This window comes from Kogia breviceps, chromosome 10 (genome assembly GCF_026419965.1).
Source record: "Kogia breviceps isolate mKogBre1 chromosome 10, mKogBre1 haplotype 1, whole genome shotgun sequence".
Classification (NCBI taxonomy): Eukaryota; Metazoa; Chordata; class Mammalia; order Artiodactyla; family Physeteridae; genus Kogia; species Kogia breviceps.
The window spans coordinates 19,583,365-19,609,069 of record NC_081319.1 but is presented as its reverse complement, the minus strand read 5'-3'; the positions used below and the strand labels follow the sequence as shown (position 1 = coordinate 19,609,069).

The following is a 25,705-nucleotide window of genomic DNA, read 5'->3' as shown; positions in this document are numbered from 1 at the left end:
CCACATTTTCGTGTGAGAGAGGGCGGAAAAAAAATACAGTTGTATTTCCACGAACCAAATCAAACACAGTATTTAGCAAAGGGTCTCTGGAATGTTACAAGTAACACTTCATGATTACAATAGATTTGAGTTCAAAGACCAAGTGATGAAAAGAAACTTTCTAATATGGGGTTCAATTCCCTATATAAACTTCCTTTTCTCCTGCTCCATCCACCACTTGCATTTATATTGCTATTCTACTTTGTCATAAAAGCAGTCACCTTGTAACCCTTTTTATCAAGCAATCTGTGCACTACCTAAAAGGACACTAGACTCCATCAGGCGAGCTATAGGTTTACATTACACAAACATACCAATTCTGCCTGTTCAGCACTAGTTGTCAATAAAGGCAGGCACTTGCAAAACAGCAAAGTAGGTTGCTTGCCTTCAGAGCACAGATAGGAGCCTGCCAGTTTTGCAAAACAAACTCTTTGCCATCACCGAAGCTAATCTGTCAACAAATTACCATTAAAGTCATCCCTCCTGAAAGTTCAAAAAGATTTCTGATTAGACAAGAGATAGGGAGTATTTTTTTCTTTACTATTATTATTAGCTCACAGGTCAGGGCTGAGAGTTGCCTCTCAAAGGAGCAATGCCTTTGCTTCAAGTCAAGAAGGTACACTCCACTCATAGTGAAATGCAGCATCTGGGTTTCTAGTACTACACGCTTCCGTACACGACTCCTTTTTTCTGGACCATCTTAATTTTCAGCGGAGAGATTAATGACACACAACTGTTCAGAGATCAGAACTTGAAAGAATTTCATACAAGGCTCACATCCCGAGTTACATAAATCTTTGACAACAATATTTGGATGGAAGGCAGACCTAAACAACAGAGTAGAGAACTAAATTTAGCATTCAGGGGGAAAGATGCCTTTTCCAGAAATAGCCACAAAAGGAATTGAGAAAAAGTGCAAGTCTGTTACTGTTGTGGCTGTTTTTTCTTTATTTGTAGGAATCGTCTGAATTCCTGTCTGTTTCGTTTCAATTTGTTTGATTTTCGCTAACGTTTTGGTGGCATTGATTCCTTCAACATATTTTTGACCATCAATGTTGTCTACAGTATTTGAACTCTACCTTGTATCCCAGAAGAGGCTATCAGAGCAGAGCAATTCCTTTAATTTTTTTAAATTTTATAATTGAAAACGATAGCTTGGTCTTCATCTATGAGTGAAGGAAGGCGCTGCCCCTATCACAGTCCCCAGCCCCATGAGGGCACTTAAATAAAGAGGAATAATCTCCTCTTCTTCTGTACTTTCTTCTGAAAGCTTCCCTCCTAGGACACAAAGATGCTGAACATCTTTACCCTTCCAGTGGCATCCAGAGACCCTCCCTTTCAGACACAGTCCCTGGCTGCTCCGATGGGAATTTGAGGGGATTCCCTACAAAGTCCATAAGCAACCTTTTTCAAAGAAGAAGAGAATGGTAAGGCTGAAATGGCCACGGATACTTCATCTTTGCACCTACAGATGCATACCTAATCACCTGGGCTTCCCTCTGTAGAAGGGTCAACAAGCAAAGGATGGCCCCTGGACTTTAACACGCTCCCCCACAGAGAGATGGGGGAGAACAAGAAACAAAGGGAGGGCCCCTATCATACAACCTTACTGCCCATCCAAACACTGACAGCTATTTCTTCCAGGCATTGTTTTCTACAGACGCACTTAAAATGTGAAATGTTGGTAGGACCTTCTCCCTGTTCTGTTCGATATCCACTCGTAACTTCAGTCACAAAAACTAAAGGAAGGGATTCATTCTGCCATTTTGAGAAGGAAGAGAAGAACTTCTGAGCGTCTCTGGTCCTGTGAAATGACTCATCTTTTACCTCCTTCAGTGGCTCATTGGCAAAATTCAACCCAGTGGATCGTCTTCCTTCCCGTTCATGATTTTGCAGAAGCTCCTTATCCTTTCTATTTCTTTTACCTCCTTAATAGTCACTGACTGTTTTTTTTTCCTCTTCAATTATTAACATGAAACATGTACGTCTTTTGGGCTAAAGGGTCCAACACCTTAAACCAAATGTCAAAGAAGCAATATGAAGTAAACACATCACTTGTCCACACTCTCCAAATAATAATCTTTGAATTCCATATTTAGTTTATTTTTTTTAAATGTTCTTCTCGCAGACTACTTCTAAACTGCCCTTCTCATATAAAACGACAGCCATACCTCAACACTCTAGCAAGCAAAGCTCCCACTACACCGACTTGCAGACAATAAAAGTGCCAGGTGGTACCAAGAAAAAAAAAAAAAAAGAAAAGAAAAGAAAAAAAGCCCACCATTAAATGGAATGTTGTTAAGAAATAGCTGTTTTATTTAACAGCTATTCATTTTTATTGAATAAACATTTTCTAGTATGCATTCTGTTAATTGACCTGACAGCATATGCTGTATATGGAGAAACTTCTAAACATTATGCTCTATGTAATATGCTTATCTGAAAAAGCTCTCATTTGCAGCAATATGGAAATAAAATCCTGCTTTCTAAAATTCAAGACTTTTAAAATGCATTAATCCACACAGTTTGTGAAATTGCTCTGGACATTTTAAAATCCTTTCTTTAAGAAAGAAAGGAAAAAAAAAAAACTTTAGTAATTGGTAATAGTATTTGTTGCTGAGTTTCATAATGGAGTAGTCCATATTCAATACAGAACTTCCACGGACCTAGAAATGGGACAGGGATAATAGGAAATAAAAAGCAGTGATGGTACTGGGTAAAGAATTATTCAATGGCTAAAAGAAAATGTTCGGAAGCATTATCAAATTATATTATTAGAAAACTATTGTTATAAGAGTTTCATGCCCCAGATATAAGTAGAGTTGAAACATTACAGAGATAATACATTTAGTTTTGAGGAAGGAAGACAGTTTGTGAGTGTGTGGGCGGGCTCCTCCAGCTAATGGTAGCACCTCTCCTTGGCCGATGCCTTCTGAGTGATGATGGCAACTTCCAGAAAAGAATCACCAACTCCACTGCCTAGAGGATACAAGTCAGCAAAGGTACTGGGTGGGAACTCAGGCTGACTTCCGGGCTATAGGCTCCCTGACTTAGTAGCAATTCATCTCCCAACAATCGTTCCCCTTGTAGGAATATTGGCCACGGTTACCAGATCTGCTGATTTTTCAAGGGAAAATGTAAAAGCCAGATTTCTCCCATTTTTCTAGGTGGTCAACAACATAATTAAACACACACACACACACACACACACACACACACACACACACACACACACACACGTCTGTTTGGACCCAATTTAACCAACCTATAGACCAAACACAGCACAGAAGTCACTCACTTCACAGTGAATCTTCGTGAAAGCTCTCCATCCTGAAAGGGCACTTGCTCTCATTCGTAATTATCTTCGGTAATATCGATCAAACATGGAGAGGCTTGCATTTATGTATTTTAAATCCTGGCACTAGGTAAAAATTCTCCCTATATCGTCAATGATTGTACTGGTGCAACTGGAAAATCCTAGAACATTCAGTTTCATACACAGCATAATTAACTCATTTTTATACCAAGTCTTTTTAAGCCAGATCTTTTTGTTCCATGGACTTCTAACATATTTTACAGTTCTAATTCTCTTCCACTGTCCTACATTAATCAAAGCTGTAACCCCTGTTGTCTTTGTACTACAGAGTCAGAATGTGCCCCTGGCGAGGAATGGGGGAAAAGTCAACAGGAATTAAATTTCAGTGCAACTGTTTACTCAACTGTGGCCCGCAGTTATTGAAATTTTATCCGTGGTTTTGTGTGACTACCGCAGTAATGAATTCAGCATGGCTGTGATTTTCTCATTGCTGGTATTCTCACTTCAAGTAAAAACCTGTAGAATAAAAATGACGAAAACAACCCACGTCCATCACACCGACATTCGGATTTCTCCAAACTGTTTAATTGTAGCAGTTTTCAGTCTGTTAGAAAACTGATGAAGCGAGTCCTGTAAAACTTTTTTCAATCCTGTCGGGGTTATTTTCTTATTTCATCTACAGATTTTCTTTCCCCCCAACAACCTGTTAAGAGCCTCATCATACACTTAGGGAAGTCACACAGCTGTCAGTATTTTATTTTAAAAGACCAAAATGGCCTGCCAACCACAATATGTGGGGTTTTAGCCACAAGGATAGACCCAACTGCTTTCTTCCTTCCCAAAACATATCCTTGGCAATTAGAAACAAAATTGTTATAAAAATATTAAAAGCACTTCAAAGTACAATCAAAAGGTATTGACCTTTATATCAATAACCCATAACAACATAATTTCCAAAGTGGTCACAGCCGAGATAAAGAGGGGAGACGTTCTGCTACTGATGGTTTTCAAGGAAGATGTTGTTAAAATGCATGTATCCAACTTTCTTCCGTGAGGTCAACTTGTGGTTGCTGTTCGTGGGGTCGGGGTGTGTGTGTGTGTGTGTGTGTGTGTGTGTGTGTGTGTGTGTGTGTGTGTGTGTGTGTGTGTGTGTGTGTGTGTGTGTGTGTGTGTGTGTGTGTGTGTGTGTGTGTGTGTGTGTGTGTGTGTGTGTGTGTGTGTGTGTGTGTTGACGGTATAAAAGTAAAGTTTTTGGTTGACGGTATAAAAGTAAAGTTTTTGGCTGGCTTATGACTTTGAGATAGTGGATGATTTTCAGATTTTCAAATAAAAATCAAAAGAAGTTAATTTTCATTTATCCAATGAACATAATCTAGATACTAATTACTCAGGGTTCATACCACATCAGTCAATAGCCCCACTTCAACCACTCCATAAAGAAACAGTTGACCTTGGCCTCTGTATGGTAAGGGCACAGAAAATGGCAAACCAAATTACCAACTATCTATTCTCAACAGAACCATAAACATCTGAGAATATCAAATGAACAAATACACACACAAACACATGGATACCTTTCTACCATATACTGATAGGTTTTGTCAATAACCGCATTGGGTGGAATTTGGCCATTTGCACTAATGCAAGTGCCCAAAGTTTATACAGAACATACAACATAAATCCCAGCTAATGTGACGCCCAGGAAGCAGGCACGATCAGATTTGAGCTGCCACTAAAAGAGAGATCAAATCACTTCAAGTCCTCTGAATTAAGACCTTAGCTTGTCTGTGAGTCTCCTTGTCTTCCTCTGTTGTATCTTTCCCTGACAGATTCCATTGTCTCATACTGGTTCCACCAACTTCTGATAGACTAACAATCTAACGGTTCCTCATTTGTAAAAAATTCTTAGTAACGAGAAAATAATACATGTTTTAGAGCCTGTCAAAGGCTATATCCCTAAAACAAGGAGGGACTGCCTTGGCTTCCCTGGTATAGATTCCAAGAAAATGGTTTGAGAAAAGGTTTGTGTTTTTCTTTCTCTTCCCTCAACCCCCAGCAATTTCTGTTTCACTCAGAAAGTCCAAAGATGCACCATTCTTTTTATACCTTTTTCCAAATGGCACCATTACTCTGTACTGAATAGATGAATCAAACACTAAAATGCAACACAAATCATCCATTATCATTAACAAAAACAAACAATATTTCCTAATTACAAGAGAGGCTGGGAAAACAATGCTTATCTTCAAGCAAATTCTATTTACTTATTTGAATCTGCATCAACACTGCCCACACAATGCCATTTGCTGGGTCCACCCTTTACCATTTGGAAATATTTTACCAGTCACTCCCAGGTACCCACTTAAACGCCTACAAAGGATATAACAGAATGAATACATAGCAACTTATGTGCATTTTGGGGAGCCACCACTAAGACAGAATTTAAAACATTAACAGGATTTAGTCACATACCAACTGCCATATGTATGTAAGAAACATCTGTAAGTGGCCCATCTCCCTAAATTCTTCCAGGTAGCAGCAAGCAGTTTCTTACACCAATGCCTATGTTATTGATGTCTTGTTATTTACCCAATTCTGCTTGGGTGTTTCCATTTATTTCTATTCTCCTAAGTCACCTGCTTTTCGCTCTCACAGCCCTCATCTTTCTTTCACCCTTGATCCCTTATTTTGTTTCTCTCATCATAAGGCTTAATAAGTCTTATGTATTTACTTTTTGATTCAAGCACTGGGAACCATTTCTCCAAAGATTTGTTTTACTGCAAGTTCTTAAACTTTAGGCTGACACATTAGAGGCTCAAAGGAAGTGGCCAGAGGTCCACCCAACCTCATTTTCAACCACCATTCCCCAAGACAGAGGGGGCTTCCGAGACTCTACTTCTCAAGCCCTTGGCAGTTCCATCTCTTAAAGCCAGTCACTGGGGCCCTGGTGTGCTAGTGGCTTCAATGATGGTGATTACAGCCAGAGAGCCGGTGAGCACCAGACATTTGCAGCGGTCAAACGTCAGGGCGAGCGGTAGCATCGGCACCCACCGCCCTCCACGGCCCCCGCGCTCCAGAGCTCAGTACCTGCTGCTGCTGCACGTGGGCCAGATCGGCCGCCCCCACGTCCACGGCCGGCGTCTCCCCGTTGGGCCGCCCTTCCCGGAGGCCGCCGCACTCTAATAAGTGGTTGCCGCCGCTTGACCCATTCTGGATGGCTGAACCGTTACTTTTCGTCTCAGTCCCAGATTCTTGCATCATGACTCAAAAACCTGGTAGAAGGATTTTTAGGAGGGAGCCGGGGAGAAAGAAGAAAGCAGCTGTTAGCACAGTTGTTGTACATTAGGAGAAGGGCCCTGCCTTCAGTGTTGCCAAAATCTGTAAACAGTTGTCATTTCCTTTCACTCACGTTACCCCTTAGAAATGGTCCAATTGCCTAGTTTTTGAATACAGAACTGTAGAGCACAGGGAACTCTATCAGTATTTTCTAACAGCCTAGACGGGAAAAGAATCTGAAAAAGAACAGATGTATGGATATGGATAACGGAACCACTTTGCTGTACACCTGAAACTGACACAACATTGTAAATCAACAACAGTCCAATATAGAATAAAAATTAAATGAAAAACTTGAGAAAAACAAATTCAAGTTTTGTTCTCAGAACTAGTGTTGTTCTCTATATGTTATCTTTTTCCCCTTAGAAGAAAACCATTTTCACGTGAACCCAGAATTTATGGTTGAATTTCTGTGATTATATCTGGATGTTTTGCTCGAAAACTGGTAAGTCATTCTGTTCAGCATATTAAGTGTAACATTAAATTTTAGTATGTGCAGGCCCTGTGTGGTGTGTTACACTCTTAGAGAAATATTCTCCAAATTCAGTCTATCAGGAGATGACGCACATTACCAACAGGCCCCCCTGAGGTAATTCGTGCTGAAAACCCTTACACTCATAGCCCAAAAAGCACTTTACAGATTCACACTCCTTGGGCTCATTCAGGTATTGAAACTCTTCAAAAGTGGCCTTTCCAATAAGATACGCCTCTCTGAGGGAAAGGAAAAAAACAACTCCCCACTTTTCAGAAGCTAAACAAATTCAGACTCTTATCTTTGCCTTATGGTTAAAATTCTCCTGAGAATTCCCATTCAAAGTTAGGTGTTTCTCATACTGGATTCCTGACCTCTAGCTTGGTTTAAGGCCTGAAAGGTCTGGGCCTTCTTATGTTTGTTTTGGAGAAAATGTTGCCTAGGCAGACCAAAGAAAAGTTCTGAATCTGCAAGTACTAAACATCAAATTTTTAAAAAAAGAGAGAGAGAGAGACAGAGAGATAGTAGTCCCCCCTTATCCACAGGGGATACGTTCCAAGATCCCTAGTGGATGCCTACTGAATCCTATATATACTACGTTTTTTCCTATACCTACATACCTAAGACAAAGTGTAATTTCTAAATTAGGCATGGTAAGAGATTAACGAGAATAACTAACAAGAGAACAATTATAACAATTACTATAATGTAAGTTATGTGAGTGTGGTCTCTCTCTCTCAAAATATCTTGCTAGACATATTTAATGCCTTTTCCATCTTAAATAAGCACTTATCACGCACTACGGCCATAACTTTTGCCGCTCGAGGTATGACAGCAAAACTAGCATGAATTTCTTTTTTCTTGATTCGTTCTTCCCATAGATCTTAGCAACTTCACCACGTGATTTTTTTTTCCTTTTCTTTTCTTATTACTTTGGGAACTTTCACCTTCTCGCTTAAAGGAGGCACTGTATGGCTTCTCCGTGGCACATCCAAATTGCCGGCATCACTAGTCTTGCACTTTGGGGCCATCGTTAAGTAAAAGAGATGTTACTATTTTACTTAAGGTGTAATAGGTGAAACACAAGCACTGTGATACTAAGACACAACCCAGATGGCTACTAAGTGACAAATGGGGGGGCAACGCTGGACAAAGGGGTGACTCCCAGGGGGTCGGTGCAGGATGGTGAGACTTCATCATGCTGAGAACGGCATGGAAACTAAAACTTAAGAACTGTTTCTTGCTGGAACTTTCCACTTAATATTTTTGGATGGAGGGTAACAAACCTCAGAGAGCGAAGCTGTGGATGAGGGGGGACAACTGTAAGTCCAAGGCAAGTCGCCAGAGAATATGGCCTTTGTGTAAATACGTTCCCCACTCCTTGTTGCTCTCTGGGTACAAAACCATTATCCCAAGGAGCCAATTCAGCTCTCAGTAAAGAGGCCCAATGATGACCAAAGACAATATTTGCTGATATCAGTTGTGACCACCTACTGATCACCAGCGTTGCACTGGTCCCGACTGCGGGTGATTTCTACGTATTCTCCAATTTAGTTCTCAGGACAATTCCTAGCCCCAGTTTCCAGAAGAGAAAACTAAGGCTCTGTGAGACTCATTTTAATTTGCCCAGTCAATATCATAGCTACCAGTGGTGGAACCAAGGTTTGGACAAATTCAGTCTGACGTGTTTTCTTAAAGTTGAGGTGAGGCGGGGGAAGGCAAACAATGAAGATGCCAGGGTCACACTTCAAGTAGAGAGGCCAGAAAAAACAACAGTCACTAAAGGAAGATGGCAGCTCAAACGTCCAAGCTGAGAAATGCCCGTATAATTAAGACTTCAGTAACATGTGAAACACCAATCCTAGATAAAAAGGGGGGGGAGATAAATTGGTTGGGAGATTGGAATTGACATATACACACTACTATATATAAAATACATAGCTAATGAGGACCTGTTGTACAGCACAGGGAACTCTACTCAGTGCTCTGTGATGGCCAACATGGGAAAAGAATGTTAAAAAAGGGCTTCCCTGGTGGCGCAGTGGTTGAGAGTCCGCCTGTCGATGCAGGGGACGCGGGTTCGCGCCCCGGTCCGGGAAGATCCCACATGCCGCGGAGCGGCTGGGCCCGTGAGCCATGGCCACTGAGCCTGCGCGTCCGGAGCCTGTGCTCCGCAACAGGAGGGGCCACAACAGTGAGAGGCCCGCGTACCGCAAAAAAAAAAAAAAAAAAAAAAAAAAGAATGTAAAAAAGAGTGGATGTATGTATATGTATAACTGATTCACTTTGCTGTACAGCAGAAACTAACACAACATTGTAAATCAACTATACAATTTTTATATTAATAAAAACTAATTTTAAAAGGGGCAGAAAACTTCTAAACAAATTGGTTCAAATCATGGAAAGACATATGTACCACCAGTGTTGCAGATTTCTCCCCCCACACGTGAAATATGTGACAACAGGGAAATTTAAAACTCTGGGCATCTTTAGAGGAGGTTGCCTTCTTGCTAGGATTGGTTTTAAGTCTCTTTTCTATAAACTCGTACAAAAAACAAATGGAAAAGTTAAAGCAGAAAAATTCCTATCTGTCTTTATTTCCTTTCAGTGCATAGTATTAACCAACGTAACTACAAACTTCATAAGCCCAGAAGATATATCGTTTTTTAAAGTTAATCCAATTCTGAACTGGATCAAGAACGGCGTTTTTTCTTAACAGGTGGGAAACAAACTCAGACACAACAGCTGATTCACTCTCGTCTCTTCAGATCAGATACTTCAGTGATTACAGTCCTTTAAAAATTGTGTTCAGATTCTTACTGTCTGCAGAGTAAAGAATCTACCAAAAAACAACTAAAACTTTCTCCAGTATGAAAGAGCCAGGCAAAATGCAAGTACCTAGTTTATCACCAAAAAATAAATAAGTTTGTCAAACGTAGGTACTTATCCCCCCAACATTTTAGTTTCTCTGCCACAAACTTGCCCATGTATATAGAAGCTAAGGGAAAGACAGTGTTTAGGGATTTAAGGAAGAGAACAGTTGTCTTAGTGGTGAGCAAGGAAACGCACTGAATTATTAGGATGTATCACAAGCATAGCCAAAGAAAAAAGAAAAAAGTTTTTAACCTTCCAGAAAGCCTATCCATCACAGGGGTTTCCCACGCCACAAAGACAAAAACATTGTCTATACCTAAACTCGACACCTGCCCTCCGAATGGGGCGTATGTAGCCAAACAGCCTGTCCTCAGGGGGCAGAGAGAGCTACAGGTAAAATGCTGCTTTCAAACCACGTGACCATCAGGACCCCAGACCTGAAGACAGGTGTCGAAGAGACCCCGCTCCTGTTTCCGGAGTTTGACACCATCATGGTGGGGGGAGTAAGAACTATCCCCAGTGCACAATTTGATGAGAAGGGTTTGGTCCATGCAGTTCCAAAGAAGACTGCCAAGTCCTCCAGCACAAGTTTTGCAGGCATCAAGCCAAGCAGCTTGGCTTGCGAACCAGGTTTGTGAGAGTGCAGGCTTTGGGACCAAAATTGCATAAAGGATTATTTTGGTCCGAGGATGTCCTTAATTAGTCAAGTGCTAACAGTAGTATGTCAGTTGGAAGATTTAAATTTTCCCATAATCTCCCACACCAATCAGGAGAAAACAGGTTTTTTGAAAAGCACATGTGAAAAATGAGGAGTGTCGATGTCTAAGAACATTTCTAACAATATCTGGGCTGGCAGTTTTTCTTTCTATGGAATGTTCCAAGCCATTTAATAAGCCTTTATATCTGTGTCATGCTGCACAAACTACAAAGCCCTCTTATGTATTTTTCAGACGCAGAATTCTCTGAGGGAGAAAACGCAGGGACTGCTATTCCCATTTTACAGATAAGAAAACTAAACCGCAGCAGGTTAAGGAAGAGATGCCGGCAGAATCACTCCCCATTGCAGACGTGAACTTGTCCGTTCAAAAAACGGTGAGAGAATTTCCAATTTGCAAAGTCCTGTGCTAGGTGGTGACGCAAAGTACATGGACGGAAAGAAAACAAAGTCAAAACCCAAAAAGACAACAATGTGGGTGGCAGGTAGACAAAGAAAGGCATATATAAAACACAAAGCTGAAAGGGTCAGCATTCTTTAGCGAACCACTGTATTTGTCTCTTTCTATTGAGTTTTACAATTCTAGCATCACCTAAAGCAAGTCATGGGAGAGGCATCTGTGTTTTTTAACATAGCATGCTGGACCCTCTATGCTTCCGTGCTTGTCCCAGGCACCCAGTATGCATAACCTCCGCTTTCCTCCGGGACACTCTAGAACCAATGAACTGCTTTGCTCGTGACAAACTGAAAACAACCGAGAGCGCACAAGCATCCAAAGTGCCTGAATAGGAACGACATGGCACCTGGAGGGCACGGCCACGCCATACCCACTCGTAAGTCCTTTCTGGAGAAACAAAGCCCAACCTTCCTCTGGCTTTCTCTATGGCTTCTCTGAAGGCGCGGGGCGTGTTTAAATCACATATGATCCATTCAACACAACCTCACAAAAGCTGATGCTACAAATCGCACAGATGTCGGAAAGCTTAAGGAAGCCAAAATGGCCCGCTTCTCGTCTTGCTTGGAAACATTACAGAGCTACTGATTTCAAAAGATCGATTTTTGTGCTGGAGGGACTTGTAGGAAGGATAAGAACTGAGTTTAGCGTGCTTATTTATTGCTGTTGCCAACAGAGCTGCTCTCTGGAAGTATTCTGGAAAATTCATAATATCCTGGCCAATGTATTTATAGTAAATGAAAGCAATGCTTTCTTATTATGATTATTTCCTTGGTTACAGTGTTGATGCTGAAAATTTAAGGAAAATAAAGCCCTTGTTATCATGCTTGTGAAAGATTTTAAGCTAACAAAAAGTTCAGTCTTGATTCCAGGGCAGTTAATTAAGGTTGACCAAATCAGGCAGAAGTAAATTAACTTGGCTGATCAATTATTTATATGAAGCAGAATAAATGCCCTTAAAGAACTGGGTCTGTTCATGAAAGGATGTGTAAATTAAACTAAACATAGTTTTGTAAAATATATTTCTACGTCTATGGGGAGAGGAGAAGAAAAGTTAACGGTGAAATCACTTTTTAGGAAAATGATTAGAGTGATTACACGGTCCTCCTCTCACCCAAAAAAGAAAAACCCTCTTTCTCATTGTTCATCCATGTGTGAGGACAGAAGGAAAATGCCATGCATTTTGAAGAGATAACAGGAGCTCTGAGGAAGAAAAAAAAAAAAAAAAAAAAAGAAGGAAGGATGGAAAGGTGGAAGGAGGAAAGGAGGAAGTGGGGAGGAAGAGGACAACTGTAAAAATGGAGAGACTGTGTGAATTCCTACACAAGCATCCCTCAGAGACGTTGCAGGTTTGGTTCCAGACCACTGCCACAAAGCGAATATCGAACAAAGTGAGTATCACAATAAAGCGAGTCACAATTTTTTTTGGTTTCCCAGTGCACATAAAAGTTATGTTTCCACTATACTGTAGTCTAATAAGTGTGCAATAGCATTATGTCTGAAAAACAAGGTACATCCCTTAATTAAAAAATACTTTATTGCTGAAAAATGCTAACCACCATTTGAGCCTTCAGAAAGTTGTCATCTTTTTTGCAATAGTCATATCAAAGATCACTGATCATACATCACCTTAACAAATATAACAATAATGAAAACGTTTGAAATCTGGCAAGAATTACCAAAATGTGACACAGAGACACCAACTGAGCAAATACTGCCGGAAAACATGGGGCCGACAGACTTGTTCGACACACAGTTGCCACAAACCTTCAATTTATAAAAAAAGAAAACAAGAAAAATGCAGTATCTGTGAAGTGTAATAAGGCGAGGTGCAATAAAAGAAGGGTATGCCTGTATTCTGGAAATCTTGAACACGTTCTGACTCCATCATCCATTACACTCCACACAGGGTTTGCAGACGAGTCAAGAAAGAGGGTGGGAGTCAGGCTAGCTCTTGTTCCAAAGAAGTACTCTTTGGGACTTCCCCGGTGGCGCAGTGGTTAAGAATCCACCTGCCAATGCAGGGGACATGGGTTCGATCCCTGGTCCGGAAAGATCCCACATGCCGCAAAGCAACTAAGCCCGTGCGCCACAACTACTGAGCCTGCGCTCTAGAGCCCGCGAGCCGCAACTACTGAGCCTGTGCGCCACAACTACTGGAGCCTGCGTGCCCAGGAGCCCACGTGCTGCAACTACCTAAGCCCGCACGCCTAGAGCCTGTGCTCCACAACAAGAGAAGCTGCTGCAATGAGAAGCCCGCGCATCGTAACGAAGAATAGATCCCGGTCGCCGCAACTAGAGAAAGCTCGCGCGCAGCAATGAAGACCCAACGCAGCCAAAAATAAAAAAAAAATTTTTTTAATTTAAAAAAATAATAAAAAAAAAGAAGTACTCCTTAAAAATCCTCATGTTGCATCATGAAGTTCCAAAATCCTGATCATGTTCATGCGGTTCAGGAAAGAAGAAATAAAACCTGTCTGTATTAAGAATATAAAGCCAACGTGCACTTCCGGGTCTCATCAGGTAAATGATCTGGTTCCCTTTAAATGTGCAAACGATTTACCTGGCAACACGATACACACACCTAGGAGTTTTAAGGTGCAGCTAAGGGGATCACCCCACCCCCCCTCATCGTAGTTCAGTGGGGTGGCCTGGGAAACTAAACCACCCGGTACTCTTACTTACTCTCATTCAAGTCAGGGAATCAAGCCACAGAAAGCATCCAGATGGAAGTTAGAGCCTCTCGGTAGAAGGCTTTCCATTTCCTAGGGTGAGACACATGGTTTTCAATCGTTCACCCTTTACCTGGCAAGATGCTACCGGGGCAGGTGGCAGTGAGGAGATGAAGGGCTGGTGGAGGGGATTACAAGTGAGAGGTAAGGGTTAAGGAAGCAGGTGATGGAGGGGCCTCGGCTCGCCCCAAGATACTGAATGATCGTCTGCAAGCGGTGGGCTCATAGCATATACTCTCAAAGATAAAACAAGAAGGGGGCGGGGGGGGGGGGCGGAGAACAGGTGAAACAGAGTGACCACAGCTGATTATTTTCTCATCCAGGAGCACTTCCGCAAGCTGTGAATGAACCCTTCCGACACCACCGTCTGTGCGTCCACTGCCCCCACTGGCAGGAGTCCCATTTTATGGAAAGACCATCCAAGAGCCAAGTTTAGGAAGAGAAGTCAGGGTGCTGACTATGCTGTGAAGGCACCATCTTCCAATACCAAATTGTCATAATTATAACAGAAAGGCGTAAAATTTTCTAACGCATGGCAGTTCAAAAAGTAATCAAGGGAAGGAGCCGGAGGGCTATTTTAATATATGCAAAGCTAGTGACCCACAGTAAATGGGAAGTAAGCCAGGATGAATACAAAGTAATACACACAGACTGAAGTCCTGGTCTGATGAGAGACGGCTAAAATTGACACCCAATTAATTTCCGAATTGACAAACAAATGAAACCCATAAATCTAGTTTCTCATTAATTTTCTCATGGTGTAATTTAAAGCAGTAATATGGGGGCAAAAACTGAGCATTATCCATCATAAATACCAAAAAGATAGCACTGTAACACCATAAATTATGCATATTACCTGTTGTTAAAAATGATTTATGAATTATCAACTGTATCATGCACTGTAGATATCTAGATCTATCTTTAAAAATGCGAAATTTCTTTTTAAAGAGGAAAAAGTTCAGGAGCAATGAAATGGTCGAAAGCATGTTAAGAAAAAAGTGGCCACTTATATTTAGTCATATGGGAGGATCAGGGCAATATTGGAATCTTCATAGATCTTAGGTTAGAAGGGATTGAGCGTGTCATGCAGGTGATGGGCTGGGCCTCTCGGGGAGAAGAAATAAATGAGCTCCAGGAGCACCCCCTCCAAGGAGGCAATGGCGTTTGTGTGTTAAGGGAGCTACCCATCGCTCTGCCCTATCAAGAATGCAGGAAATGCAGGGTTTGGTGTGAAAAAGGAATGGGTACAGGCAACAGTATGGTGGATACATCTCAGAGAGCCAGAATCTGTTAACAACAGGGATTCAGTGAAAAAAGGAATCCTCAGTTGGTGAGAAGTCTGGGATGAAAATTATGTTCATTGTTAATAAGGTAATAATGAATAACAATAATACTGCTAAAATTAATCAGAATGTAGCTCTCTTACCTTTACAGCTTAAAGGAGGGAAAAGAAAAAGAAATCGGACCTAGTTTCTATTTATCAGTTGAGGGCTTCCCTGGTGGCACAGTGGTTGAGAGTCCGCCTGCCGATGCAGGGGACACGGGTTCGTGCCCCGGTCCGGGAAGATCCCACGTGCCGCGGAGCAGCTGGGCCCGTGAGCCATGGCCGCTGAGCCTGCGCGTCCGGAGCCTGTGCTCCGCAACGGGAGAGGCCACAACAGTGAGAGGCCCGCGTACCAAAAAATAATAATAATAAAAAAATAATATTTATCAGTTGACCCAGAAGCACTTTATATTTATCAATTAAATGGAAGAAAAAGCATTCAGATTAAAATGATTTCCTTCTGCACCTCTCCACCTCCATGTGTTTAATAAGAATTAAAAGCCAAAAATTCCTTTATCTCCAACTTGACTTTCAGACACGCCTTGCACAGAACAGGAATTCAATACATAATGGCTGAATTTTTAACTAAATCATTACACAACAGAAAAATCCAAGTCCAACCTCTCAATCAAATGAGATCAAGGGCTTGTACTCACCACCTTTTATGTTGCTTCTTCTAAAATACTACACACTTCCTGTACTTCTTGGGAATGACTAACCGTTTGGCAGTTCTAAAACTCAGAAAAGAACTTGTGCCATTAAATCATTTTAAGTCTCCATGGAAGTAGGACTGTCCCAGTTGTTGAAAATGTAAACGTAATCAACCAACACAAAACGCTACCCAAACCCACAGTGAACATTTAATGCACACAAGGACAATTCAGAGGGCCTGGAGATGGTAAATAACAGGATGTTTCATTTTCCCTGTAATTCATGACTTGGAAGAGAATTAGAAGAATAGGGTGGTAATGAAATGATGTTCCTAACAAAAAGATGGTTTCCCTTTTCTACCAGCCTTTCCAGGTGAAGGCAGGAGACTTCAAACTTCCAAGGAGAAGGCATTTCTGAATTTTAGTTCCAGGGCAGCAAAGCTTTTCAGAGAAACTGTAGATGCCTCCGTCTCACGACCTGTTGTAACCAAACTTTCTGAGGCTCTGTACTCTTTATGAGACATCCCTGAGTACAAACGACAAGCATCCCACCCTCTTAAGAGTTACAGATGTCTAATTTATATTTTTGGAACTTCGGCGACCATTGGCCTTGTTTTCCTTCTCTCTCAGTAGACAAGAGTTTAAGTGTTGTGATCATGGCAACTGTGGGCAAACTATAGAAGTTAGAAAGAAGCCGCTCTAGGAAACAGAAGTACAAAGAAGAACCCATACCCACTCCCTGTCATATTAATCCAGACGAGCTCAAATAATTAAACAGAGACTAAAAAGGAGCCTTGCCAATCCAGGACTAGTCTGTTTGCTTTGCCACAAGGAAGCCGCTGAAGCTTAGGCTTTGACGGAGCCAGGTGTTCTGCGGAGCTCAATTAAAATGCATGTTCATAGAACAAAACAGATTTTAAGTTTGAGAACTAACAAAGCCTGTAGAACTTTAATCATTCAAACAGCTGAATTCTCAGAAAGAGTCTGGTGGAATAAAGTGACAGACAACCAGTTCAGAATATATATTTTTTTCATTTCCAAATTTTATATAGTTGCATATACATGGGGCTGGGTTCCTAACAGCAGTTAATGACCAGCATGTTCGATGACACACTTCACGTGTCTCCCATTTCTCCTGCAGCCCCTAACTGCTCTGGTGGCCAAAGTGAACAATCAGTTCACAGCATCGTGGCAACTTCATGAATGCAGCCCATCAAAGTCTGTTGCTTGCATTTCTCCATCGCGTGAAAGGGACAATTATTGAATTTTATCCTTGAAAAACTCCAATATGAATGTATGCATTTCTCCCCCCTCCCCAAAGTCACTCTTAACAGAGATCAGCAGGCTTTTACTGATATGAAAGACCACCATTTGTTGAAGGTCATGACCCCCCAGCCTCCAGCCTCACCCCAGTCTGTGGTGTATCCTTGTAATTTACAGCAAAGGCTAGCAAGCCCTGCCCAGTGTTGAAACACAAGGCAAAGTCAGAAACAGCAACAAACATAATTTAAAAAACAGAAAGCAAAGATGATGTGAGCTGAGTTTGCTCTGTTGTTTGCAAAACATGACAAAAGACAGGCTCCTGTTGGCTTTTATCTAATGTGCTTGCCAGTGTCCAAGAGTCTGAGTCTCTCTCTCTCTCTCTCTCTCACGCACACACACACGCACACACACCCTCCAAGGCGAATAAAGACATACAAGGTCTGCTTTACTTAACTAGAAAGGATACAGCGCCTAAGTGCATTTTAAAATGAGACGCGTAAGTGTAACAGGTAAGAATCAAAATACTCGCTTTTAAAAATATATCCCTGCATATTAATTGTATGCTCTCCTCTCAGGATGTCTCTATATCACAGAGGAATTGTTCAGAACATATTAAACTAAAAGTTAATCTTCCTTTTTCAAACTTGATAGCGTACATGCATCACAGAGGGTCCATAGAGAGTCCACAGGACAACACACAACACATACCGAATGCAAAATCCAAGGATTGTACCTTTTGGAGGTGACTGCCTTGTTCATAGCACTAGACTTTTTCTCCTAGACCTTCTAAGTCCTTGTTTGTTCCACAAAGAGTTTTCTAGCCAGCTGATGTTCTATTACTGAGCTGGTGGCCTTTCAGGAGAGCTCTCTCCCTTCTGAAAAAAGCAAACAACTGCATAGATATCATTACACTAAGGAAATCTCTTAGAAAAACCAAACAACTCGCTAATCTCGCCAGCCCCTTCATCTAAGCAAAAGATAAGAAAAGCAAACCTAAGTCTGTTTCAACCACATTCCAGGGACAAGTTCCCCTTTTTCTTTCTTTATCGAAATTCTAGCATTTACAATTTTTTTGTTGTTTTTTTCTTTTTTTTTTTTTACCGTGTGTGTGTGTGTGTGTGTGTGTGTGTGTGTGTGTGTTTAAAAACAGACCTTGCAGGATAAACTGCTGCTCACACACCCGCAAACAAAGCAATATTTGTTTAATAACGATTGCTGCCATGGGTACAGTAAACAAGGGGCCCAGCACTCGTGTTTATGAACAAACACATCATCTTACAAGCGCAATTTAACATTAACCAGGGGGAAATCATCAACAGATTTCATAGGTGACACCAGGGGCAGGACTAATGTAAACAGAACTGGGGAGGAGAGTGGGGCCGCTCTTGGGGAATCAAGGTCGAGGTAAATGCATTACAGAGTAAACAGCTGCAAAGAAGGCAAGATAAACAAACAGTCATTCTTCTGACATTTAGAGAGGCAGAAAGGTTGTATGTTACATAGATCAGCTGCTGACCACCATGAAATCAAACCAGTTGGAGACCAGGCCTGCTTGTTTGCACAATGCCATGTTTGCTTATAAACAACAATTTGCCGTTACCAACCTTGCATTACTCATCATCACAGAAGCCAGAGCCAAGCAAGTGAAATCCGGTTAACTCTTTACTGGTGACGTTACTTAGCAATCCAAAAAAGGCATGGTCCCCTTTAAGAAAAAGAGGTTCCGACCCCCCGACCCCCCAGCCCCTGGCCCAAATGAAACAGAGTTCAGTCAATGCCCTTTTATTTCCTGGCTTGTAGATAAAAATAAAGCATCTACACGGTTTCAACTACTATAGGTTGGATCTGGTAACAACTTTAAAAGACTGCAATATTTTCATGCTTGAGTAACCATGCATTCATTTCCTGGGCTCATCTCCTTTAATCAATGAAATATATGGGTCAAACACGGATTCAGATCTGGAATGTTTTATCTAGAAGGAAAACCCTGATGTTCCTTTCTCCCCAAGTTTCTTGATCCAAGATACCCTCAAACACACCATATCCACAAACAGATCTGTAGCATTCTCAAACACCCTGCAAAATCCAAACTATACCTGGTGATGATTTTTGCCCTTAAAAAAGATGATATAAATAAATTAATCACTTGATGTTACCTATGAGGATTCAGCAGTTCATGCGGTCATCTTATCAAAGAAATCTGAAGTCTTCAAAGCCAAGAGTAACAAGCTTTACTGCGCCCAGTGACAAAGTGTCACAAAGAAATGTTCCACCTTCAAAAATTTGCTTCATGTGTACTAACATGTCAAACAGTATGCTGTATATCGTAAGAAAGTTATCATACTCTATCGGAGATACTCTATTTAGGTATACAATTTGCAATTGAAACATTAGTTTGGGAATCTATTTTACAGATACTTTAACATTATTAAACTACTTAATTTTGATATGTGTGAATAACATCCATTACTTAAAATTTAATAAGCAAAAACATACTGAAAGACAGTTTTTTATCTATATCTTACATTTATGATCAGTTAATTAATTTTTACAAATTCAGCATTATGTCAGTGCAAAGTACAGCAAAACACTGCTGGATATCCGAAGCAGAATTTAAAAATAGAAAATGAAATTAAAAAACAAAAAGCTAAACTAAAGATACACCTCAGTAGATTCTGGCAATTACATTAGTAATGATCAGATTATTGGAATTTCCATCTCTGTCTAAAAACTGTAACAAAATTTTACTGGTCTCCCCCCACCATCCCCACACTGAATTCCACTACAGACTTCCTAACCTTCTCTAGTAGCTCTAGTTCCCAGCTCCTGCTGCAATAATCTAATCTTTGTTCTGCAACCCTGAAGTCACAACGTAACAGGGTATTTTCTTTTGTGTTTTTGTTTTGTTGCCCTGCGGTTTGTTTCCTAAGTCTCTCTCTGCTGACTGTCTCCTTTCCCCAAACCAACACAGCCCCTGAGGCCTCAACAACGTCTGGAGAAGAAATTTCCATGGAGGGTTCAGCGCCCCAGGAAGAGGGAATTTCTCAGGCTCATGGACCTGTTCCCACCTTACGGACCCTGGGAAGGGACACGGAGACGTCTCCCTTTTCTGCCCTAGAAAGCCCTCTGGGGCTCAAGCTGTTCCACTGCCCTAGAGAAGGAAACCTAGCCTTGCTCAACTCTGGCTGATGATGCAAGTCTGGCTGCCGGAACAACACAGAGACTCTTCCTCAAATGCTTTGGGAACGGAACGTTCTCAAATTCCACGCTCACTGCTCTGCGCATGAGGCTGAGATGACGAGGAAACGGAGAAGTCCCCAATCCTGTGTCCCAGCAAAACTCAAGGGAGAAAAAAAATGAAGAAGTAAAAGCATAAGGCTGTGTCCTCCCATCCCTGTTACCCATCTTCAATGGGAAACGCTGATTACTCACTATCCACACTTCTCATTTTTTCCAGGAGTTCTCCTGACCTTCATTTTTATTTTCTATACCTAAAGTCTGGAGAAGCTAGACTACTGGTCAAGGATTGTAAGTAAGGTGTACAATTCTAAATGGTAATCCAAAGAGCGGTAAACATTTTCCTTGGTAAAGGTCAGTAACCAAGCCCTGGAGATTTTAACGCCACGCTATCCTTAGGTACATAATCATCACCCAGATGGAGACTCCTTTGAATTCTGCGATGATTCTACTGATTCCTTACCGTGAGTGGGACAGATGACACGCCTTTCTCCTCTATCCCAACTGTAGTGGTAAACTTGTTCTAATCCACCTTTAGTTGTACCTGCATGTGTCTATTTACTTATTTTGTTCTCCACATTTATTTACTAAAAAAAAAAAAATAAAGTAAAATAAATGAAAGAGGAAGAGAGAGTGCATTTATGAAGAAGCCTTTCATATGACATTTTTAAATTTACTTTAAAAAAATCTTATTGAAATATAGTTGATTTATAATGTGTTGGTCTCAGGTGTACAGCAAAGTGATTCAGATATATATATACACATATAACTTTATATAAATATAAATATATATTTTTTCTTTTCTTATATTCTCTTCCCTTACAGGTTATTACAAGATATTGAGTAGAGTTCCCTGTGCTACGCAGTAGGCCCCTGTTGGTTATCTGTTTTATATACAGTATTGTGTGTATTTTAATCCCCAACTCCTAATCATATAATCTGTTTGAAAGACCATTTAAAAAACCGAAAAGAGTCCTGAGGAAGCTCTGGGGAGACCCAAGATTGGAAAGGACTACTTTATTCTTTCCGCAACTCTTCTCTGGGACAAAAATCTCTCAAATCCTGAGATGGTTAGGGCCGTCATGCCATCTGAGTGGCCCCTTGAGCCAGTTTCCAAGCCTCAAGCATTCACTTCTACGACTACCTTCATTATTTTTGCCCTCTTCATCTACACCTCCGATGTCATTTTTTTAAATTTATTCACTTTTGGCAAACATAAATCTATTCCAGAGAAAACTTTGTATCACTTCATCAAATGGAAAAACCACTATGTATCCCTCTGAAGGAAAGACTTTGTAATAAATGTGATATAACCCAACCAATGTTATTAAATTCTAGCTAGATCCTGCAGTCCACAAAGGCTCTGAGTGGGAGCCATGTTCTTTCTTTGTTAAATGGTGAGTTTACAATGGGAAGAGAGCGATGAAAGACATACTAGCACCAAATGGAGACTTTCTCCTTGGCTTTATCAGGAGGGTTAAAACAGACTGAAAACGGAATTGCTTCAGCATCAGATCACAGTAATGAGAATTGGTGAATGACTTAGGAACCATCTAAAAATCCTCTTCCAACACACCAGGGAGCGGTACAAGCTTAGGTCTTGGGAAACTGAGCTAGAGAAGGCCTAACAGATCCACGCTGGGACCAGGCTACATCCCTGACTCCTAGGCACAGTATTCCTAACAATGCAACTCACAAAGCACTTATAGAGAGCCAACTGTATACACTTATGCTGCTAAAGAAATAATCAACTGACTAGACTCTCTACTTTTGCCCCTAAACTGGATGGGACTCCTAGGCCGTGGGTATGATGCTTGTAGAAGACACCTTAAAAATCAAACCAGCAGCTCCAACACAAGCCCCCCTCCCAAGCCTGCCTGTTCTCACATCATCAAAAAGCTAGTCCAAGGGCCACTTAAGTAGAGCCGCCTTTCTTCAATGCAAGTTCAGAGTTTATTCATTACCAAGTAACTACTGTATGATAAAAAACTATAAGCATATCATTCAAATGCTTTATTGGTCAAAAAGATGGATGCTTTTATTAGCCCAACCTTTTTTGTAATGGAGTGCCACTGATGACCCAGCATTAGCCTCATTCCCTGCTATTAATCACACTTCTAAGAGCCCATTTTGCCTTAAAATCTTAAGAAATTGCTATAATTTAAAGACATGGTGTCTACATAATGGGAAATGCCTCACAGATTGTATCATTTCACAAAATACAGTATTTTTTTTTATGGGAACAATGAACATAATGCTAAAGTATTACAAAATGGGGATAATTTTTACATATAAAAGCGAGATGTAAGCTGTCTTTTCTTTTTGTGGCTTTCCCCATTTGCACACTTTAATCACTACCTTTGCGAAGTTGATTAATAAGGCATAGGCATATAGTTTACATAGATTAAAATCAATACGACACTCTCAAACAAATGAAAAATAAAAATGAAAGGGAGAAAATCTTACGTACTAAGATAGGAAAACGACATCGTGTGGTTTGAGAATATTCCATCAGTGGCAGATTCCTCATTCATCATATATAATTCCTGTGCCTTGTCTGTTCACATGAAGAGAACTAAAGCAAGCTCTTCAATAAATGACTACAGGTATCTGTCAATTTACTTTCAGTGTGACTTCAATAATATAATGATGCCCTTACCTCGTAAGTCCTCATCTCATGAAACCACCCTTCATGACCATTTAGTACCCATGAATATTATAAAGGAAGGCAGAGCTGAAAGGGTTTTTCAAAATACCGAGCTAAAATAAATCTTTTTCAAAGTGCCCCTTCAATTTTTACTACTACACAATTAGAACACAACATACATGAATTTTCAAATCCTGCATATCTGAAAAAATGGTGACATTATATGATGAATGAAGGGTAGGCTCCAATTAGGCACAAAGATGATAAACAGCTCCGGTGTACATCACTAGGAGGAATAGAGAAGCCATCAGTCTTAAGTCAAGAACCCAGGTACCATCCTACGGTTAGCAGGGGTTGAACTCAGAAACCGTGCAACAGCCAGAGGCTGCTGACACAGTATAGGTGGGGGGCCAGGAATCGGACTGCTCCGTGATAAGTAATCACAGCTCTGACCGAGGGGCCCCTTCTCAGAAACATGCTCCTCCACCGTGTGGTGTCAAATGGCTAAGATAAGCACCTAGACCTTGAACCCACCACTCCTAACTAGTAAAGAGGCCAACCTCTGCACCTTTTTCTCAAGACCTAGGAGGAAGTGCTGAGCCAGGGAGGATATTCAAGAAGAAACAGTCACAGACGCAACAACAAGAAGGGCAGAGCTTAAGACGCCCACAGTCAACAGAGCAGGTACCAAAAGCGGGGACAGTGTTGGCAGCCTCTCTTCACAGACTGCGTCCCGGGGTCACTGGATGGCTGCAGACTCCGTGGTGGGACCACCGCATGTCTAGAGACTCCAGATTCTCAACAGGACACCTTCATCAACTAAATATCCGAAGAAACTTTTGAAGGGCATTGCTACCCCTTGGCATTTCCATGGTAAGTGTGAAGAGTAGGGGTACTGGACATCTTTAGAGCAGTACGCCACCTGGTACCGAGTACGAGACTCTTAAGGGAGGCAACAGGGGCCTATTAGCATCATCGATATCTGAGTTAAGACTCATCAAAGATCACAGCCCATGGATAACCAAATGATAGAAGGAGTCAATATATTTATCCAAGAGCAGATCCCTGTGGTACTTTCCTTAGGAGACGGATACTGAAGGCAAAGGCTCTGCCTCCCGGCAAGGATTTCCAGACAAAACCACATACGCCTCCAACAGATAAGGAAGTTATCACTTTCTATGCTGCAACTATGGTACAGACCTCCACTACTCAAAGCATGGTTCTATGGAGAAGAGCACAGGTATCGCGTGGGAGCAAAATGCACCTTCTCAGGCCCATCCCGGACCCACTGAAAGAGCATGTGCATGTCGGTGAGAGCCTCCGGGTGATTCAATTAAAGTGTGAGAAGGCAGGTGTGGTGGAAAGAGAGTCGCCATCGGACCAGACATACTTGAGTTTGATTCCTCGCGCTACCAATCTCAAGATTTCAACAAGCCGCCCGACCACTCTATCTCTCCGTTTCCTCATCTCTAAACTCAAACCACTCTGCATCTGGATTCACTCATCCTTCGAAGCAGTATTTATTTTGTACCTATTATGTGCCAGGTCCTGTCCTAAGTGTGGGGCAACAATGGAGAACACAAATCGATACAGATCCACCGACATGGAAGGGACTAACGGGGAAAACGCACATTAATCAATTATTCATATAATAAGTAGAGATTAGGACTGTGAGGACTGTTACAATGAAAAATGCACGGGGCTCTGAGAGCACACAAAGCTAATATATGTAAAGTGCCTAGTACGCAGTAGGTGCTCAATAAATCACAGGGATTATTAGTAGCCCATAAAACCCAGACCTTGGGGAAGCCACTAAAAAATTCCCAAGTGCAGAATACTCCTCTCTCCTTCACAAAACGAGCCTGAAGTAGGACTGTGTCCCCAGTGGAATGATTTTTAGAAACGTTTCCTGCTTTCTCCAGGTGATATGAGGAATATAACATCGATAAAGTCAACATTTCTTTGAATGACAGCTTAGAGAACGACATTCACTTTCCGGGTTATTGTTCAGAATTAGCTCTTGTTTACCAGCTTGTAGTTAAAAGGGAAAATGCAGAGCAGGGCAGAGGGTAATACTGCTAACCAGCCTCATTCTAAACAGTCTCTTGATGATGACTTTGAAGCCTTGATACCTCCAGAAAAAATCTTTAATTGCCTTTTCAGAAGCATTTCTCCTTTGTATACACGGTTTGTGGAAGTCAAGGAAGTACATGTAAATAATTGCAGATAGGATTAGCAAGCTGTACCTCATATTCTGGACGCAAGTGGTTAATGACTAGTGCACTTAGCATGTGTTGTCTACACAGTGGGAAAACTGGACAGAAGAGGCATCAGAGATCCCACGACCGGATCCCCAACACCGAGGACACCCACCCCAGGAGGGGGGCGACTTTATTCTTCCTCACTGAATAGAAAGCTTTCGTAACCTCACAGCTGAGTGCATTCAGCGACCCTTCAACCAGCCCTCTGAGCCCACCACGGCTTTCTTATGCTCATTTCCCATGAATTCGTGAACTTTACGTAAAAAATTTAACCATGATGTCCTAGCTCATCATGTTCGTTTTGGGTTCTTTTCCCAAAAGTTGGCTTTCTTCCAACAGGTGAGTATTTGTGATGGGAGAATTCTGACCTCACTTTTACCAGGAA

The 25,705-nt window shown here is 41.4% G+C and overlaps 1 protein-coding gene across 13 annotated transcripts in view; it reads right to left on the bottom strand.

Moving 5' to 3' along the window:
• FOXP1 (forkhead box P1) overlaps positions 1-25,705 on the bottom strand; it is a 602,646-nt gene that overhangs the window by 223,478 nt on the left and 353,463 nt on the right. For 11 of the 13 annotated variants that reach the window (XR_010842504.1, XM_067043615.1, XM_067043616.1 and 8 more), the window contains one exon: positions 6,443-6,627. Coding sequence is in view for 12 of the 13 variants with exons in the window: in XM_067043615.1 (XP_066899716.1) it covers positions 6,443-6,616 (174 nt within the window). In the remaining variant the exon portion in view is untranslated. Of the gene's footprint in view, positions 1-6,442; positions 6,628-17,908; positions 18,017-25,705 lie in introns of those variants that run through there. The other 2 variants (XM_067043622.1, XM_067043620.1) reach the window with 2 other exon arrangements.